General features: G+C 47.8%; 1 protein-coding gene across 2 annotated transcripts in view; it reads right to left on the bottom strand.

Annotated features, from left to right (window-relative positions):
* Positions 1-839: 839 nt before the first annotated feature.
* RRM2 (ribonucleotide reductase regulatory subunit M2) overlaps positions 840-20,131 on the bottom strand; it is a 48,940-nt gene continuing 29,648 nt past the window's right edge. For both annotated transcript variants that reach the window (XM_029595863.1, XM_029595862.1), the window contains exons 7-11: positions 15,942-16,036; positions 14,695-14,828; positions 2,080-2,184; positions 1,797-1,910; positions 840-1,664 (exon numbers count right to left, since the gene is read on the bottom strand). In XM_029595863.1, the coding sequence (XP_029451723.1) occupies positions 1,512-1,664; positions 1,797-1,910; positions 2,080-2,184; positions 14,695-14,828; positions 15,942-16,036 (601 nt within the window). In that variant the 3' untranslated portion in view covers positions 840-1,511. The remainder of the gene's footprint in view (positions 1,665-1,796; positions 1,911-2,079; positions 2,185-14,694; positions 14,829-15,941; positions 16,037-20,131) is intronic.

Below are 20,131 nucleotides of genomic sequence, written 5' to 3'. Positions count from 1 at the left end.
GAGGATTAGTAGAGGATGCACTACCTTGTAAGGAAGCATCCTTCAAAGTTCTATTTGACTCCCATCTGCTGGAAGGGGGAGATAACCTACTGACTGGACTGATCCTGGTACGTACAGGGAAAAACAGTTAGCGAGATAACTTTAAGATGGATCAGGGAGGGATGACATCCAATTTACCACATAAGTGCAATATTTTGGCTTATGCAATTAAGTTAACCAGATAAGTTACACCTGCTCAACAGCATTGTCTAAAGTTAGCAGGATACATTTATAATCCAGCTAACTAGAACATCCGGTATATTCAGTGACATTGCTAACTGAGAAGGGATATTCAGCAGCATGGCTAAGTTATATCAACTTAACTTAGGCAGCCACGTATCTGAAAACTGGGCCCAACATCTGCTATGATTTCAATATAGAAACACTGAAGGGCAGACCTGGCAAGCCTAGCTCGTATGAAGAGTAAATATTGCAGTTTTAGTACACATGGTTTAATGCAAATTCCAACTAAATTCAAATGCAGGTAGCAAATACTGATATAGTCCATTCTTCATCTAGTTTCGTAAATAATTGTCATTTTATACTTTATAATCATGTTACTCTAATGTAAGTTTTGTGTACATCAACTATGAATCCAAGCAAGAAGTCCAGCATGACGACACAAAGATATGGCCTTAATATCTTCCAGCTAAAGTCAGCCAAGAGAGTGGTCAGATACAAATAAAGAATTTGCACTAATTTTGGCACCTATGAGGACACAGACTTTATATGGTATATTTACTGCATGCAAAATCCCCACCTTCTCTATACAAGTTAAGCAGAAGAGTCAACTATTCAAGCAACTTAATCAGTTGAACTTTACTGGAAGATTTATAGTACTTTAACAATGGAAGTAGTTCATTGATTGTGCCATCCAAAACTAGGTAGATATTATAGGATGGAAGCATTCCCTTACTAAGTCCCTAGCAATCCCTCCCCCCTCCCATTATTACAAACTATACAGTTGAAAAAAATGAAGGTACATGAATATGGTGTTTCACCATTTCCTCTTACAAATTAAGATGTTTAGTCATTTAATAAAGTGCCTTGTTTATATACAAACTTAAAGAATTTAAAAGTAAACCTAAAATCTGCTAACAAGTAGTGAGGTGATAAAGCTAATCCTGCAGTTTTCTTAATTAGATGTCCCATCACAATGTAAGTTTCTTTAAAAGGCTACACCATTTCCTAGACATGCACCTGTGTAGCCCACACAAAGAGCTACATGCTTTGCGGCTTGATGATGCAATTCAGACTTTGCTGAGATCTTATGAAAAACCTCGAAACACTTGCTCCCAAGTAGCAGTTACAACAAAACCATCTACAAATAGACCAACTCCAGTCTTTCAGGAATGCACCAATGCCAGAGGTAGTTTCTGAGCACTGCAGGGCTTCGCCGCATTCACCAATGTACTAAAAAATAACAGATGAGGTTTAGTGACCAAGATGACTAAGAGCTGTATTTTCACTGTTTAGAAGTCCGCATCCAGGGTAAAAGCATTCTCTGTTGGCTTGGACATTACTCCCATTCTCTGGTACTCGCCTACTCTCTTCTCAAAAAAGTTAGTCTTTCCTTCCAGTGAAATGTTCTCCATAAAATCAAATGGATTCTCCGACTTGAAAATCTGGGGAAGTATAGAGAGACCAGGTCAGAAATCAACTAATTCAAAAGAAAGCAACACTCTGGGCTATGCTTTGAAGTAGGTGTAACATATACAAAAAAAACCCCAAACCCACAAACATAGGGTTTTTTTTACCTTGTCAAAACCAAGCTCCAACATCAATCTGTCTGCTACAAATTCTATGTACTGTTTCATTAAAGTGCAGTTCATTCCAATCAGCTTTACAGGCAGTGCTTCTGTCAGGAATTCCTGCAAACACAAGAGAAATGCATAGGCCTTTGCTCTAAGAAAGTGAATCACTGCATGTACATAACATCAATATTAGTGCAGACTCCAAATTGAACCCACCCATAAAAAAAAAGTGGTAGGTTTTCATAATTCAAAAAGACACCTTTCATGTTTTCCCCAAGCAATTTACCTGTTCAATGTTGACAGCATCAATTATGAGTTCCCTCACCCTTTCCTCAGATGGCTTGTGTACCAGGTGTTTGAACATGAGGCAAGCAAAGTCACAGTGCAAACCCTTAAAGAAACAATTGGGAAACTAGATTATTAATGTCTTGTAGTAATTTTTTTAAACAGACTAAGAACCATTTTATGCTCAGCAAATGTAGTGCTATAATGTAGCTCATATTTCCACTATGGAAACCACAACCTAACAAAAGATGCTTCTACTGGATTTGGTTATACAATAGACTTGTGAGAAAGGTACAAGGGAAGCAGCAGATATGATCCTCCTGCCCTGATGAAGCATGCTTGGACATCACTTCACTTACTAAAGTCTTGGAGGGGGGAAGGAGAAAACTGGAATGGGCATCTCCCTTTATCATACTGATTACACTAACTCCCCATTCCATTACACACTAAACTTATAACCCTTTTACTTAAGGGAAAAAAAAAAGGGTATAGTATGCACCCTTCCCCCCATTTGACAGATAAAAAGGGATACCATCCCATCAAAAACCTATGTTCTTCCTATCCCTCAAGTCAAAAACAAGAACATTTGAGGGTGTAGCTCCCTCCCCCCTACCCAACTTGTGAGCAGATTACCAACAAAAAAAACCTGGCCCTACAGTCAAGAACTACAAGCTAAACAAAATACTCGATAGTTCAGATCACAGCGCACCAGACAAGACATCCCACTTACCTCCGAGAAACCACATAGATCAGATTCATGAGCCCAGACTCCATGTATACTATGATATTGCTATAAACCTAATGCATCTTACTTTCCGTAAGTAAATATGAGCAGGCACTTGCAGCAAGATAGTCTGCCTGGCCTCAATTTTTATCAAGTATTTTATTTAGCTGAAACTAATATGTACCTCCTCTGTTCTGACCTATAATATATTCCTCAGTTCTTTTTGTAAGTATGACTAACTTTAGCCACCTTTCCTTAATCCCATTTCACACTTTGGAGTGGGTGTACAGCCATGAAAGGTGGAACAGAAATAAGAAGTGTGTATTGCTTAGGTGAAAATATTTATATCCAGCTTTACCCAAGCTGCACAATGTACCTGAAGTGCAACTTGTACTCCAAGGAATTGGAACAAATTTTAATTTAGCTTCTCTATGCTGGAAATTATTTCAAGATGAATCCAGTGCACTGTAATCCTAATGTGCAGACTAATCCAATATCCATCATAGGAAAATTGGTTCTTACCTGCTAATTTTCGTTCCTGTAATACCACAGATCAGTCCAGACCAGTGGGGTGTGCATTCCTACCAGCAAATGGAGTCAGAGAACAATTAGAACTTTGGGCACTGCTACATAACGAGTGCGCCACCTGCAGTCCCTTAGTATTGACCTGTACCCAAGCCTACACAACCAAACTTTACTTAAAAGATGAAGGGGGTTGGAACCCCAAACTTAACCGCCAACCTCTCGCCTGGAACAGATAAAACAAAAAAACCCCACTAGACCACCTTGGAACTTGCCCCTTCTGGAGCATTTGCAAAAAGACTAAATTGTTTCTTCAGGAAATATCACCTCAAGGTAGTCTTTCGGAATCTGAAAAGGGGGGACGGGTCTCTGGACTGATCTGTGGTATTACAGGAACGAAAATTAGCAGGAAAGAACCAATTTCCCTTCCCTGAGCATACCCAGATCAGTGCAGACCAGTGTGATGTACCCAAGCTACTCTACACTGGGTGGGAACCCGGAAGACCCGCTCGCAGTACAATCTCCCCAAAGGACGATTCATCTTGCGCCCTCAAATGATAATGCTTGGTGAAAGTGTGCAGGGAGGACCAAACAGTTGCTCTGCAGATCTCCTGAGGCGACAGAAACTGACACTCTGGCCAGAAGTCATTAGTAACCTCCAAATAGTGCAAAAGAACGCAGCGCACATCCAAAAGATGAAGTTCCCTCTCCTGAGGAGAATCCCTGAACCAGTTCGGAAATCCTGGCATAACCACCGCATGATTGACATGAAAAGCAGAGGCCACCTTGGGCCCGAAAGAAGGAATAGTGCGCAGCAAAAAACTTACCGAAAATCCTAAGAAAAGTATCTCGACACAACAAAGCCTGTAACTCTGAAATGCGTCTAGCAGAACAAATGGCTAAGAGGAAAACTGTCTTTAAGGTCAAATCTTTAGTGGGAGCCCTCCTTAAAGGTTCAAAGGGGGCTCCGCAAAACACCCGAAGCACCAGGTTCAATCTCCAGTCCAGACATAACGGGCGTACGGGAGGAAGTAAATGTTTTACTCTTTTGAGAAAACGTGAAACGTATGGATGCACTGCCAGTGACCGATCATGAACTCTGCCCTTTAAGGCAGCTACCTGAATCCTAAGAGTTGAAAGCTAAACCTTTGGTCAACCCCTGTTGCAAGAAGTCCAACATCTGGGGAATCTCTGTTAAAAGATCCAAAAAGCGCTGGCAGCACCATGCCTCAAATAACTTCCAGACCCTAACAAAGGCCATAGACGTAGAAGGCCGACACGCCTGAAGAGTGGAAATGACCTGCTCTGAATATCCCCTCAATCGCAATTGCAGCCTCTCAAAAGCCAGGCCGCAAGAGAGAAGCAATCCTCCCAATCCGAAAATATGGGCCCCTGATGGAGTAGATATGGAAGATGCGCCAGCTGTAGAGGACCTTCCAAGGCTAATCGCACCATGTCTGCGAACCACGGGCGACGCAGCCACTCGAGCCACCAACATTACACTGCCTGGATGCCGCTCTATGTGTCGTAGAAGCCGACAGATGAGAGGCCAGGGAGGAAAGGCATAGAGAAGAATGCCAGTGGGCTACAGACAAACCAGAGCATCCAGTCCTACCGAGCCTATTTCTCGACTATGGCTGAAGAAGCACTCTGTCTTTGCATTGGCTCGAGTTGCCATCAGATCCAACTGGCGGAAATGAGGTTCCATGCTTCAGGAGCCAACTCCCACTCTCCTGGATCGAGCTGTTGCCTCCTGAGGAAGTCCGCCTGTATATTTTCCACGCCCGCGACATGAGATGCTGAAGCGAACAATAGCCTCTCCTCCAATGCCACCACAAGACTCCGTGTCCCGCTTTGCCAGTTTATGTAAGCTACCGTCGCCTTGTTGTCAAAGAACACTTGAATCATTGTGTCCTTGACCAGAGAAGAAATGCTCGGAGGGCCAGCCGGACAGCCCTCCTCTCGAGGCGGTTGATGGACCAGGATTTCTCTGTTGGAGACCAAAGCCCTTGGGTGGATTTGTTGAGGCAGACTGCTCCTCATCTGGATAGACTGGTATCCGTGGAGATAACCGCCCAATTCGGAGGGTCTACGTCTACTCCCTGTTCCAGGTTGCTGTGTGAAAGCCACCATGATAGACTGACTCTGGACTCTAGAAGGAGAGGTAACTGTATATGGAATTGTTCAGACACCGGACTCCACCACGATAAACAGCGCACGCTGCAATGGATGCAAATGAACAAACGTCCACATGACCAAATCCAAGGTGGAGGCCATGGATCCCAAAACCTGTAAATGATGCCAAATCGGATTCTTCCTCTGAAGCAGGGCTTGGACCTGATCCTGCAGCTTTATTACACGGTCCCACTGCCTCGGAAAGTGTCGAAGAGCGCTCCCAAGTAGACCAATGACTGCGTGGGCTCCAAATGACTTCTGGACATTTATGACCCAGCCAAGCGACTGCAAGGTGAGGATCACCCTCTGAACCGATCTTACACAGTCCTCCTGAGACTTTGCTCGGATTAGCCAGTCATCGAGATCTGGGTGAACAAGGACTCGCTCCTTACACAGGAACGCTGCCACGACCACCATGACCTGTGAAAGTACGTGGAGCTGTTGCCAGGCCGAAAGGAAGAGCTTGAAACTGGAAAAGTTGGCCCATCACTTTAAAGCAGAGGAACCGCTGGTGAGCCCGGTGAATCGGGATGTGGAGACACGCCTCGGCAAGGTCTAACAACGCAAGAAACTCTCCTCTGCATACTGCGGCCACCACAGTTGACGTCTCCATGCGAAAACGGGGAACTCGCAAACACCTGTTCACCTTCTGCAGATCCAGAATGGGACAAAAGGTGCCCTCTTTCTTGGGAACCACACAGTAGACCGAATACCGTCCCACCACAGAAACTGGAACAATGATCAGGAGATCGAGCAGCCATTGTTGCATCCCCTGTACTGCCTCACGCTTGACCCGCGAAGCAACGCAAGACTCCACAAAGGCCTCCCACACCTGGCGGGGGGGGGGGGGGGGGGGGGGGAACCTTCCCTGAAGGTTTCCTATCCTCTGGCAAATCTGTTGCCCTTGAACTCCCCCAGCAATTTCACCAACTGGTCGAGATCCTCCCCGAAGAGAAGCTGCCCTTAAAGGTTCTTGTGGCCTGGTTTGGCCTCTGTTGGAAACAGGATGCTGGGCTTGATGGACCCTTGATCTGACCCAGCATGTCAATTTCTTATGTTTCGTCATTAATGGCTGTGAGTGTTTCCACTGTCGTTTGAGTCCCCATTGCAGATGACGTATATAATCTCATGTTGGGAACAGTGTGAATGGTCACTGCCATGTGCCCCAACACCATGAGGATTTGATATGCTGAGGGCCTCTTCATTAACTGGATGGAGCGAAATAAGACACTGCATTTCTAGCCTCCGTTCCATCAGTCAGAAGGCTCTGGTTTTGATAGTGTCGAGACAAGCTCCTATGGATTGAAGAGATTGTGTCGGGACTAATATGGACTTTTGATAATTGACTACAATTCCAAAATTGTTCAAGCACTGAAATGTTTGGTGAAGGTAGTTGTTGAGAATCTGGGGTTCAGATGCTACTAAGAGCCAGTCGTCAAGGTATGGAAATATTCATATACCCCATTGACATAGATGCTCCACCACCACTGCCATACATTTGGTAAAAACCCTTGGGGCTGATGCGAAGCCAAACAGAAGGACTTTGTATTGATAATGTTTGCCCCGAAACTGGAAGGACAGGTACTGCCACGAAGAGTGGTGGATAGGAATATGGGTATAGGCATCCTTTAAGTCTATCTAGCACATCCAATCTTTGTGTTGAAGTGGTAAGATGGTTTTCAGCGATACCATCTTGAATTTCTCTTTGACCAGGTGTTTGTTCAACTTGCGGAGATCCGAAATGGGCCGGTGACCATTTGTCTTCTTGGGAATTAGGAAATATGGTGAATAGAATCTCTTGTTGCAAGCATACGGTGGAATAGTTTAAATTGCTTGCTGTTGCAGAAGGGACATTATTTCCTGTGCCAATTGATTCTGATGGCTTCGGGGTGTTTTTGCAAGTAGATGTGGAAGAAGTGCAGTTGGTACCCTTGCCTGACAATTTCTAGAACCCACTGATCAGTTATGGCCTCCCAGTGTGGCAGGCATGTTATTCTGCCTGGTGGGTTCTGTGGCAGTGATGGCAGGACTCCAATTAAGAAGATGGGGTTGTCGTGCTTGGGCGCGCTGCGCTCTAGGTCCACCTCTCCTATTCTGTAGCGGCTGAGGGTGAGCTTGTTGAGGAGAATTGTATGTGGTAGGCTTATACGTCTGATATTGCCGGAAAGGACGATGCTGATATTGCTGCCAGCGGTCTGCGGTAGGGATGTGAATCGTTTTAGGATGATTAAAATTATCGTCCGATAATTTTAATATCGTCTTAAACCGTTATGGAACACAATACAATAGAGATTCTAACGATTTATCGTTATAAATCGTTAGAATCGTGAGCCGGCACACTAAAACCCGCTAAAACCCATCCCCGACCCTTTAAATTAAATCCCCCACCCTCCCGAACCCCCCCCAAATAACTTAAACATTTCCTTGCCAAATCCTACCCCCTTCAATCCCCCCCCCCCCCAAATGACTTAAATTACCTGGGGGTCCGGAACGGCAGCGGTCCGGAACGGGCTCCTGCTACTGAATCTTGTCGTCTTCGGCCGGCGCCATTTTCCAAAATGGCGCCGAAAAATGGCGGCGGCCATAGACCAACAGGATTCGACGGCAGGAGGTCCTTCCGGACCCCCGCTGGACTTTTGGCAAGTCTTGTGGGGGTCAGGAGGCCCCCCCCCAAGCTGGCCAAAAGTTCCTGGAGGTCCAGCGGGGGTCAGGGGGCGATTTCCCGCCGCGAATCGTTTTCCGTACGGAAAATGGCGCCGGCAGGAGATCGACTGCAGGAGGTCGTTCAGCGAGGGTTCCGGCGCCTCGCTGAACGACCTCCTGCAGTCGATCTCCTGCCGGCGCCATTTTCCGTATGGAAAACGATTCGCGGCGGGAAATCGCTCCCTGACCCCCGCTGGACCTCCAGGAACTTTTGGCCAGCTTGGGGGGGGGGCCTCCTGACCCCCACAAGACTTGCCAAAAGTCCAGCGGGGGTCCGGAAGGACCTCCTGCCGTCGAATCCTGTTGGTCTATGGCCGGCGCCATTTTGGAAAATGGCGCCGGCCGAAGACAACAAGATTCAGAAGCAGGAGCCCGTTCCGGACCGCCGCTGGACCACCAGGTAATTTAAGTCATTTGGGGGGGGGTTCTAATTTAAAGGGTCGGGAGTGGGTTTTAGCGGGTTTTAACGATTTTAACGATATATCACGATATTTTACCCCCCCAAACGGCAACAATACGATTCCCTCCCCCTCCCAGCCGAAATCGATCGTTAAGACGATCGAGGACACGATTCACATCTCTAGTCTGCGGCATACTATCGTCGCTGTGTAGCGTAGGAAGATGGTTGGATTAGTGACTGCACTGCAACTGCTTGCTCTTTCAAAGTTGGCCACCATCTCTTGAAAGCGGTCACTGAACAGGTTATTGCCCTTGCACGGCAAGTTCGCAAGTTTGTCGTGCAGATCTCTTATTGCGCTGGAATGGAGCCAAGCTATTTTCCGAGCTGCTATGGCCGACGCTGATGCATGGACGAAGATTTGACTGCCTCGTACATGGTGCGTAGGAGGTGCTGTATGCCCTCTTCCATGTCTTGGATAGGCGATGCAGATTGATCTGCTGTAGGAAGTGCTGTCTTTACAGTTTGCAAGCACTTGTACAAATATTGTACCAGATAGAACTGATGTTGATTTATCTGAGCCAAGAGCATTGCTGACTGGAACGCCTTTTTTGCAGATGTGTCGAGGCATGCAACCTGGATTTTTTGGCACGTTGCATGGCCGATTCTACTACCAGGGACGAGTGTGGGAGTTGTGGCATGGAATAAGACTGATTGTTTCATCTTCAACATTAAATCAGCCTTTCTGGAGACTGGCGGGATGGTAAACTGCGTTTCCCACGATTTTTCTAGGACCGAATCCAACATCTTGTGTGATGAGGTGGGTTCAGCCGGCAAATCAAATATTTTGAAGAGACCCAATGTCTCCGCCCAATGATCTGGGATCTTCTATACATCCAGATTGAGGACTGCACCCATCTTCTCCAGGAATTTGGGGTATGAAATCTTCAGGTGGCGAGTATGGCTCAGTGGGATCTTCGGGAGGATCAGACTGGTATCCAGTAGATGATTGAGGGGAGTCTGAATCCCCCCGATAGAGTTGACTCCCATAAGACAGGGTGTGTCACTGGTTGGGGTGACAGGACCTGCAGTGAAGGGGTCCTTGGATGTTCAGGTGATTGTGGTTGAGGTGATCCAGGTTCGCTACCTGTTGGAGACTGAGGTAGAATGAATGTAGATTGTAAGATTTCAAAGAAACCAGAGAGAGGGCTGATAGCTGTGAAAAGGCTTGTTGCGTTTGTGGTGGCATACACGGTTTCGAAGGTTTCACAGGACCTGATGGTGATAATGCCGTAAGCAATAAATCCGTGCCTGGTGCATCAGACTGGATATGTCTGGGGTGTAGGTCCTCCGAGAATTTCCTTTTCTTTCGTAATGGTTCTTGTAGCCCCCTGTCGGAAGCCCGGTGTCCAGAGATGGACGAGAGATCCGAAAACACCCGTTGTGGTGAAGACGAGGAAGATGAAGTTATTCGAACGTACTCTTCGGACTGTACTGGAGAAGCATGGGAGTTTTTACCTCTGTGCGATGTTGCATGTCCTGATAGATGAGGGTTAGAAAGTCGTATCCCCTGATGTTTGGAAGGGTCTGATGATATTTTCCCTGAAGACGTGGAAGAGTGACGACTTCCATGAGCTGATTTGATAGAATGCTTTCCTTTCAGTTGCTCCTGCGTCAAGTGAGACTCCTCTCGTGGATGAATCGATGTGTGCATCATTGTTTGTTGAGGCGTTATCGGTACCCTGATTGGTGTTTGGGATACCACCTACACCATGCGCACTGATGAAGACGCTCCCCCTGCGTCGACTTCGACGCTGAACGTATCTATTGTTTTCCATGCGTCTATCCCGGTGCTGTAGATGTTGATTTCGACTTCTTGTGAGTCTATGATGGTGTCGACGCAATGGGATTTCTTTCCTGGTTCCTCCTGCCTTGACTTGTGCTTCGATTGGGAAGCGGAATGCGTCAGCTGGAGGGTTTGCGTCGGCACAGACACTAATGCGGGTTTTCTTTGTCGCAGGCTGCTATGGTTCACCCCCGTGCGCCGCGGACTCCTGGGACGAACGGCGCATCGATTGCCAGTCCTCCCCATGCGGCCTACCACTCAGTCACAGGTACTCTGGGCCTCCGGTGATTCCTCCAGTCCTGGAGATGGTGGGCTCCAGGGCCGCCGCTCTCCTTACCTTCGGGTTTTTTTTGTTTAGTTGGTCCCGGAGAGGAATGAGCCTCAGATGGTGGGGCATATGAGCCCCCTGATGCCATTCAAAGGTCCCAGATCATATACAGGCCACATGCACGCTGGGCTTGCGGTGACATCCTTCCACAGTGCGTGCATGTGGCCTGTACGTGGTCTGGTCTCAGACAGCGATAGTAACAATCATGTCCATCTGTAATTGACACGATCTTGCCACAATCACAAGGCTTAAAGCCAGTTGGCCTCTGTCTGACTTTAGACATTTTTTAGTGAAGAGAAAAATATTCAGTCTAAGGAGATGAAGGTCCGCGTGCAATCCCCGTGCGTGGAAAAAACAGACTGAGGAGAGTTTTTCTGCGTGGGAAGGCACGCGCAGCCGTACAGAGCAAAGCTCTGAACTCTTAGAAGCTCTGCCTCCTAGGCCCTGATAGTTCTCATGACAGCAGGGCTGAATTAGCACAGTGGACCTCCTACTGGAACATGCGATAGTGGAGGCTAAGTGCTGCTCTCTAGAAAAAAAAAAAGAAAGTCAAAAACCAGATGTTGGACTTGGCTGAGGGGCCGTCTGTGGTTTTTGTCTACGAGGTTGTCTGGACTGGCCTTTCTGGTAAGGCTTAGTTGAATGACCTCTGATCGGTGGCAGATATGACTTCCTTTGGCAGTAGAAAGACTTTTTGGAATCCTTTCTGAATGTTTGCTTAGCAGGTATTCAGAAGGCAACAAGGAGAGTTGGCGAAGAGTCTCATGGTGACCTTTGAGCTGTGCCACTGCTTGCTGTATCTGTTCTCCAAAAAGAAGATTGTCACCAGTGCAAGGCAAATCAGATAGTCTGTCCTGGACTTCAGGTCGTAGGTCTGAAGACTTTAGCCAGGCCCACCTCCTGGAAGCGGTGTCAAAAATGTCATATGCTGATCTTATTTCATGTTTGCTAGCTTCTAGGGACTCAAAGTCCTGCATTTGCTTAAAGAGGACCCTGTTGTACTGGGTCATATAGAGTTGGTAAGAGGCAATGCGGGATATAAGCATTCAAACGTGAAAGACGCCGACCTATGGCATCCAGGAACTTTTGCTCTTTCCCTGGAGGGAAAGAGGAATGAGGCTTAGAGTGTCGGGCCTTCTTTTGGGCTGACTCAACCACCACTGAATAGTGATCCAATTGAGTTTTCTGGAAACCTGGAGTTGACTAGATTAGGTATATGGTGTCTGCTTTTCGGTTGACTGGTGCCACCGAACCAGGGTGCTCCCAATTCCTCTTTAGAAGATCCAAGAGGACATCATGGATAGGGATAGAGGTGATTTCTTTAGGAGCATCCAGAAATTGCAGAAGTTCCATCATCTGGTGTCTAGCATCCTGTTCTGCCTGAAGCTGGAATGGAACCAATTCGGACATTTCCTTCACAAAATTAATGAAGGACAAGTCCTCTGGAGGAGAACACTTCCTGCTTTCGGTAGGAGAGGGTGGTGATGGTAAGTCATCAGTATCCTGGGATGAGTCATCGGTCCATGGATCATAGGGTTCATCACCAGCACCCCTAGGATCCTCAGAGGGACAGAATGTTGGTATTCCTGAAGGTCCTGGTTTAGGCACAGAGGGAGTCACCGGAGGCATCGATGGACGGATCGGAGGCACCGATGGCAGCAAAGACGCTATCGGTGACATTGATGGCTGAGGCATTGGTAGGACTCCCAATGGAGGAAGGAATAACTGTTTCTCCTTCTGTTGATGAGAGGAATTGGGGAGGAGGCCACCAGGCCCATCGGTGCCCCCGGATCCATCGGAGGAAAAGCGGCAAGCAGCGCTTCCATCCTCGTCCGTATCAGTGCCAGCGCTATGGGAATTGGATTGGTAGCCGGTTCAGGAACTGGCACAGCAGAATCTTGAAGCCTTGCATCGCTCTGCTGATGGCCTCTTGAATCATCTGATCCAATTCCTCACGGAAACCTGGAGCATGAAGCCCCAGTTCTGGAGGCGGCGGCGGAGGCATAGCCGGAGGAACTACCACTGAAGGTGGAATCACAGCTCTCAACACCTGTCCAGGTGAGGGTTGCCTCGGTGACCCAGACACAGAGAGAGACGGTGCTTTTTCTGGACGGGCTTTCTTCGGCGGCAGCTCAAACGATGGAGACGTTGAGGGCTTGCCTGCGTCGATGGTCTGAGGCTTACGGTGTCTATGTTTTTCTCTATGATCTCCTTGGTCCTTCTCCCGAGGAGGATTTGGGGGGGGGGGGGGGGGGGGGGTGTCGACAGCCGCAGAGTCGTTGACGCTGGTCAGACACTGGCATGATACTGGCGCGATGTAGACTGTGTCGGCTTGGACGGAGTTTGTGACCGAAAGAGAAGTTCCATCTTCTCCACTCTAGCCTTGCAAACTTTTGGTGTCATTAGGGCACATTTTGTGCAAGTAAGGACACCATGCTCGCTCCCTAAGCACATTACACAAGACCTTGTAAGGGTCTGTAAAGGACATTGTGGGAGAGCAGTCTGGGCATCAACGGAATCCTGATGCTATGGCCTCAAAAAATTTAGCTGCGGTGCGGTCGATGGCCAGTAGGCTGCGAGGGCAGAACTCGATGGGAATCGACCGGAACTGGGTCAAAAAAACACAAAACACACACACTTACCAGACCACCGTGGAAGTGAAAAATCAATAGGGGGACCCCTGTGGGGTATTAAATTATGAAGTAGCTCCATGAGGAAAATTCCTGTCAGGAATCTCTTTAGAGCTCCTTAACCTGCGTGGCTACTGCTGCGAGGAAAAAAGAAGACTGAAGAGGGACCCCTGCTGATTGCAGGCTTAGTGCCATCCTGGGCATGCCAGTAGGTGCTAGTCAAAGTTCTAGAAACTGACAAAAGAGTTACGTGATTGAGCTCCATCCTGTGATGTCACCCATATGTAAGGACTACCATTCTGCTTGTCCTGTGAGAAGCTACATTACTAACTACAAACTAGCCTATCCTAGGGAAAAAACCTTTCCCTAATAATTTTTTTTTTTTTTTAACTAATAGAAGCTGGATGGCACTCTTATATAGCAGTGCCCAAAGTTCTAATTGTTCTACGACTTCATCTGCTGGTAGGAATGCACAACCCACTGATCTGGGTATGTACAGAGTGGGTTGTGCATTCCTACCAGCAGATGAAGTCTGAGAACTTCACACAGGACAAGCAGAATGGTAGTCCTTACATATGGGTGACATCACAGGATGGAGCTCAATCACGTAACTCTTTTGTCAGTTTCTAGAACTTTGACTGGCACCTACTGGGCATGCCCAGGATGGCACTAAGCCTGCAACCAGCAGGGGTCCCTCTTCAGTCTTCTTTTTTCCGCGCAGCAGTAGCCACGCAGGTTAAGGAGCTCTAAAGAGATTCCTGACAGGAAGTGTTTAATTTAGACAAGGGAGAAACTACATTTTATCTCCATTTCTAGTTTTTGTGTAATCTAGGTGCTACAAATCTGGCACAGCTGCATGTTTCTGAAAACGTACAGCTTTAAACAGTTTTTTTTATATACCGTTTTTGGTTTGGTTTTTTTTACTGGAGAGTAGTCAAAACGGTTTACAGTGCATACATGCATAATAAAACAGTTAAAATGACATCACAGTAGCATGTTAAATAGGTATTAAAAAATAAAAAGGAATTAATAAAAATTAAAAATAACTTATAATTAAATTATAGTTTCCTGCGGCAATGTCGGAGAATGGAACTTTGTTAGACAAGGCAGGAGAAACAAAAATCAAAGACCTAAGGTAGCGGTCAGGACATGCATTTAGAGCTGGTTAATTATTTCTGGTAAATGCTTTGGTTGGATAGTACTACATAAATTTCTTGAACTGGAGCATTACCCTGTACAGGTCATATATACCAAAGTTTACAAAATTGCCCCAGATATATAAAGTCTTTACCTCATCTCTGCTGATAAGTTCATTAGAGAATGTGAGTCCTGGCATCAATCCTCGTTTCTTCAGCCAGAAGATAGATGCAAATGACCCTGAGAAGAAGATGCCTTCAACTGCTGCAAAGGCCACCACACGCTCCCCTGTTAAAGAGACAATTGAGTAGGAATATTGCTCAAGTCATTTTACTTCTACCCCTTTAGTGGACCCCCAACAGTATACAAAACCTTTTCATTACTGGTTTTTTTTTTCAAACCCAGATTAGAAATATACCAAGTGGGAGGGTACAGGGTGCACACAAATCTTGGGGCATCTTATCAGATTCTGGCTGGCAGCCCCTTTCCCTTCCCTCTTATCCGCAACAGCTTCCTACCAGTCCCTCTCCTTATAGCATCCCCCCCCCCCCCCCCCCAATCAACAAGACCCCATCCTCTGCATGTTCTAGAAGCCTGTATAAGTTAAGATATGCAGTATCTACAAAGTTCAGCAAAGTACCAGAACCAGTGTGAAAAGCAGTAGCCCCAAGTCCCTGCATCTTGCACTGGCAGAGCCAGGAAAGATGTCAGGACTAGCCTCCAGGGAGGAAGGGGATGGACAGAGGATAGTTGAGAAGAGTGAGTGAGAGACCATATAAAAGGGGAGAAGGGTAGTCCAATGATCATGGCTTTGCCATTTTCCTGTCATCTATTGGCAGGAAGACTGCATGCAATTCATTGGCCTAAAAAAACAAAAAAAAACAACCCCACTCAGTCACAGACAAGTGAAGTAACTTTTTCAAGACAATTAGTTTAAAATGAAAAATAGCATGGGTTAAATGTTTAAGGAGAGGTCATCTGTCTTTCTTCATGAAAGGCTCAGATAGAATTGCAGAGAATTTGAGATCTACCATCAAATGCAGCATTACTGATCATTTCCTATTAAACTGAAACAGTCTCTATCTACCAATCATTACAATGTTTTACTTCTCGTTAAACTGTTTATCTTTCCTCTAACTCTAATCCCAGTTAGAATGACCCCGTTTTATTGTAACTTTTTTCTTCCATGCACTTGTTTTACCTTTTAATGTATACTCTTATGTTATTAGTTATTTACGTTATAATGTATTTCTCACCCCTTGTTTTATGTAAACCGACATGATACGAACTCCGTGAATGCCGGTATAGAAAAATACAAATAAATAAAAAAAATAAATAAATAAAAAAATCTTTGCACCAGAGAAAGGCCCATGTCAATGAAACCCAAACAGAAGCGCTTACCATAGGTGGCCCTTTTGTCTGAGATCCAGCAAATTGCCCAGTCAGCCTTCTTTTTAACACATGGCAGTGTTTCAATTGCATTGAATAGGAATTCCCTATAACACAAGATATTAGAATACAGTTAATGCACTATAAGTAGCTCATTAAGATGAACTTTATTCATTGTGAAAAGTATGCAGAGGGAAAGTGATTGGATGTCTAGAAATTTCCATATAAAAAGCTTCAGACATGAGGGAATCCACGTCAGATGGCAGAAATCTCATTACCACCTTAATTTTAAATCAGCAAATCCAAGTGAAAATTGAATCTGAATTAAAACTGCACTTGAGATGGAGAAATTACTATTTACCTGATAATTTTCTTTCCTTTAAGGAAGGCAGGCCAATCCACACAAGCAGGTTATGCACCTCTAACAGAGGATGGAGACAGGAAAATTGGTTTTTACCTGCTAATTTTTGTTCCTGTAGTACCACGGATCAGTCCAAACAGTGGGTTGAGTCTCCTGTCCAGCAGATGGAGCCAGAGACAAAACTGAAAGGGCATCCCATATAAAGGCGTATGCTCACCCTGCGTCCCTCAGTATAAAACGTTAAAGCAGATAACCAAACTGGGAAATGAACCATATGAAAGTCAAGCAAGTAACTGATCCAAAAAGGATAAAACAATGCAAAAACTAGAAACAGTGCAAAAAAAACCAGCTCATCTAAAAGATATAAACATCCGGTGCCTTAAGGTCCTTCATATATAATAGTTCTGTAAGGAAAAGGCATTCTCCACAGCTGAAAAGACAGACAACAACAAGCGGACAGGATATCGGGAGGGAGTCTGGACTGATCCGTGGTACTACAGGAACGAAAATTAGCAGGTTAAGAAAGGAAAATTAGTTTCTTACCTGATAATTTTCGTTCCTGTAGTACCAAGGATCAGTCCAGGACACCTGGGTTGTGACTCCGCACCAGTAGATGGAGACAGACTAAAACTTGTGGGCGGAGCCATATATGCCCCTGTGCCAGTCACAGCCCCTCAGTCTTACGGAATGTCAAAGTAGAACACAACCAGAGAAGTGAACAAAACTAGATACCGCTAACTAACGGGGAAGAAACACCCCTTCTGGAACCGGGCTCTCCAACCGAGAGAGCGAACAAGCGAAACAGAGCAAATCAAAAACACAGAGCGGACTCCCCATTACTTCAGCGCAGCACTGCGGGCGGGATCCTGGACTGATCCTTGGTACTACAGGAACGAAAATTATCAGGTAAGAAACTAATTTTCCTTTCCCTGTACGTACCAGGATCAGTCCAGGACACCTGGGATGTACCAGAGCAACCTACTGAGGGGTGGGAAGCAGAGAGTCCCGCTCGGAGAACCCTCTCTCCAAAACCCCCGGAATCGGTAGCCCGGACATCCAGCCGGTAATGCCGGATAAAAGTATGCAACGACTTCCAGGTGGCCGCCCTACAAATCTCTTGAGGCGACACCTGAGAAGCTTCCGCCCAAGACGCTGCTTGAGATCGAGTCGAGTGAGCCCGCAGCCCCACAGGAAGAGGTTTTCCCCTCACCAAGTACGCTGAACCAATGGCCTCCTTGAGCCAACGAGCGATCGTTGTGCGGGACGCTGCAGCTCCTTTCTTTGGTCCAGAGAACAGGACAAACAGATGATCTGTGACCCGAAACGGATTAGTGACCTCCAGATATCGGAGAAGGGATCTCCGCACGTCAAGCTTCCGTAACTCCCTCTCTTCTGTAACAGAGGAGCCTCCGCACGCAAAAGCGGGCAACTCCACCGATTGATTCACATGAAACGACGAGACCACTTTCGGAAGAAAGGAAGGAACCGTCCGTAAGGAAACCCCCGAATCGGAGATACGCAAGAAAGGTTCCCTACAAGACAGGGCCTGTAACTCGGAAACCCGCCGTGCCGAGGCAATCGCCACCAAGAATGCCGTCTTTAAAGTGAGATCCTTAAGAGTTGCGCGTTTCAAGGGCTCAAACGGCGCCGTGCATAGAGCGGAAAGAACCCAATTGAGGTTCCAAGCCGGACAAGGAAGACGTAACGGGGGGCGAAGGTGCTTAGCACCCCGAAGGAAACGAGCAATATCCGGGTGAAGCGCCAGAGACTTACCTCGCAAACACCCAAGCGCCGCCACTTGGACCCGTAGGGAACTGCACGCCAGACCTTTGGCCAGACCCGCCTGGAGGAACGCCAGAACATCAGAGACGGAAGCCGAAGTGGGGACCACCCCGCGCTGCACGCACCAGTCTTCAAAGACTACCCAGACACGGACGTAAGCCAAAGACGTCGACTGCTTCCTGGAACGCAGCAGTGTGGCCACCACCGCATCTGAATAACCTTTTCTCTTCAGACGATTCCTCTCAAAAGCCATGCCGCGAGACAGAAGTGATCCGGATCCTCCAAACAGACGGGGCCCTGATGGAGTAGGGCCGCCATTCCCTGGAACCGAAGGGGTGCCGCTACTGCCAGTTGTACGAGGTCTGCGAACCACGGCCGGCGAGGCCACTCCGGTGCCACCAAGATCACGTTGGCCGGATGCAACTCTATGCGCCGTAGAATCTTGCCGATCATCGGCCACGGGGGAAACACGTAGAGCAGCACATCCGTAGGCCAGGGAAGCACCAACGCATCGACGCCTTCTGCCCCCCGCTCTCGACGTCGACTGTAAAAGCGCGGGGCCTTCGCGTTGTGCCACGTGGCCATCAGATCCATGTGGGGCACCCCCCACGTTTCGCAAATGAGAAGAAATGCTTCGTCCCCCAGCTCCCACTCTCCGGGATCCAGACGATGACGGCTGAGATAGTCCGCCTGCACGTTGTCGACTCCCGCTATGTGAGACGCTGCGAGGTTGCTGAGATGTAGCTCCGACCAGGCCATCAAGCGCTGAGCTTCTTCTGCCACCTGGGGGCTCCGTGTCCCCCCCTGCCGGTTGATGTATGCCACGGTGGTCGCATTGTCCGACAACACTCGGACTGCCTTTCCCCGCAGCAATGGTAGAAAAGCCTGCAGAGCCAGACGGACCGCCCTGGTCTCTAGGCGATTGATAGACCACTGGGCTTGCGACACTGACCACAGGCCTTGAACTGAGCTCCCTAGGCAGACCGCTCCCCAACCGGAGAGGCTGGCATCCGTGGTCACCACTGTCCAACTGGGCACCAGGAGAGAGACTCCGGCGGAAAGATGACTTGGATCCAGCCACCACCGCAGGCTGGACCTCGCGTGTCCCAGTAGAGGAAGCGGTAAATGGAAGTCCTCCGAGACCGGCTTCCAACGGGAAAGCAAGGATGACTGTAAGGGTCGCAGATGAGCGAACGCCCAGGGAACCAGCGCCAGCGTGGAAGCCATAGACCCCAGGACCGTAAGGTAGTCGCAGACCCGCGGCTGGCGAAGAGACAATAAGCGGTGCACCTGAGTTAGCAGTTTGCCCCTCCTTTCGAGCGACAGAAACACCTTGCCCTGCTTCGTGTCGAAAAGAGCTCCCAGATATTCCAAGGACTGCGTGGGTGTCAGATGACTCTTGCTGAAGTTGACCACCCATCCCAGGGACTGCAACAGATGGAGGACCCTGGCCACCGCCATCCGACACTGATCCTCGGACTTCGCCCGAATCAACCAATCGTCCAGATAAGGATGGACCAGAAGACCTTCTCGGCGCAGTTGCGCCGCCACCACGACCATCACCTTCGTGAATGTACGAGGGGCCGTTGCGAGCCCAAACGGGAGCGCCCGAAACTGGTAATGCCGGCCCAGAATGCAGAATCTGAGGAAGCGTTGGAACGACGGCTGAATGCCTATGTGAAGATACGCCTCCGTGAGGTCCAGGGAGGCCAGGAACTCGCCTGGCCGGACCGCGGCGATGACTGACCGGATCGTCTCCATTTTGAAGCGAGGAACGCGAAGGCATCGGTTCACCCCTTTGAGATCCAGAATTGGTCGGAACGTGCCGTCCTTCTTTGGTACGATGAAGTAAATGGAGTAACGGCCTTCGCCGTGCTGGCCGACCGGAACGGGGGAGATGGCTCCCAAGTCCTCTAGGCGGCGGATGGTGTCTAGCACCGCCGCCTTCTTCTCGGGAGCCTTGCAGGGTGACACAAGGAACTTGTCCACTGGAGTGCGAGCAAAATCGAACGCGTAGCCGTGTCTTATCACGGTGAGGACCCACTGGTCCGACGTTATT

Source organism: Rhinatrema bivittatum, chromosome 3 (assembly GCF_901001135.1).
Source record: "Rhinatrema bivittatum chromosome 3, aRhiBiv1.1, whole genome shotgun sequence".
NCBI classification, from domain to species: domain Eukaryota; kingdom Metazoa; phylum Chordata; class Amphibia; order Gymnophiona; family Rhinatrematidae; genus Rhinatrema; species Rhinatrema bivittatum.
Note: the sequence above shows the minus strand (reverse complement) of the source record. Positions and strands in the feature narration are given on the sequence as shown.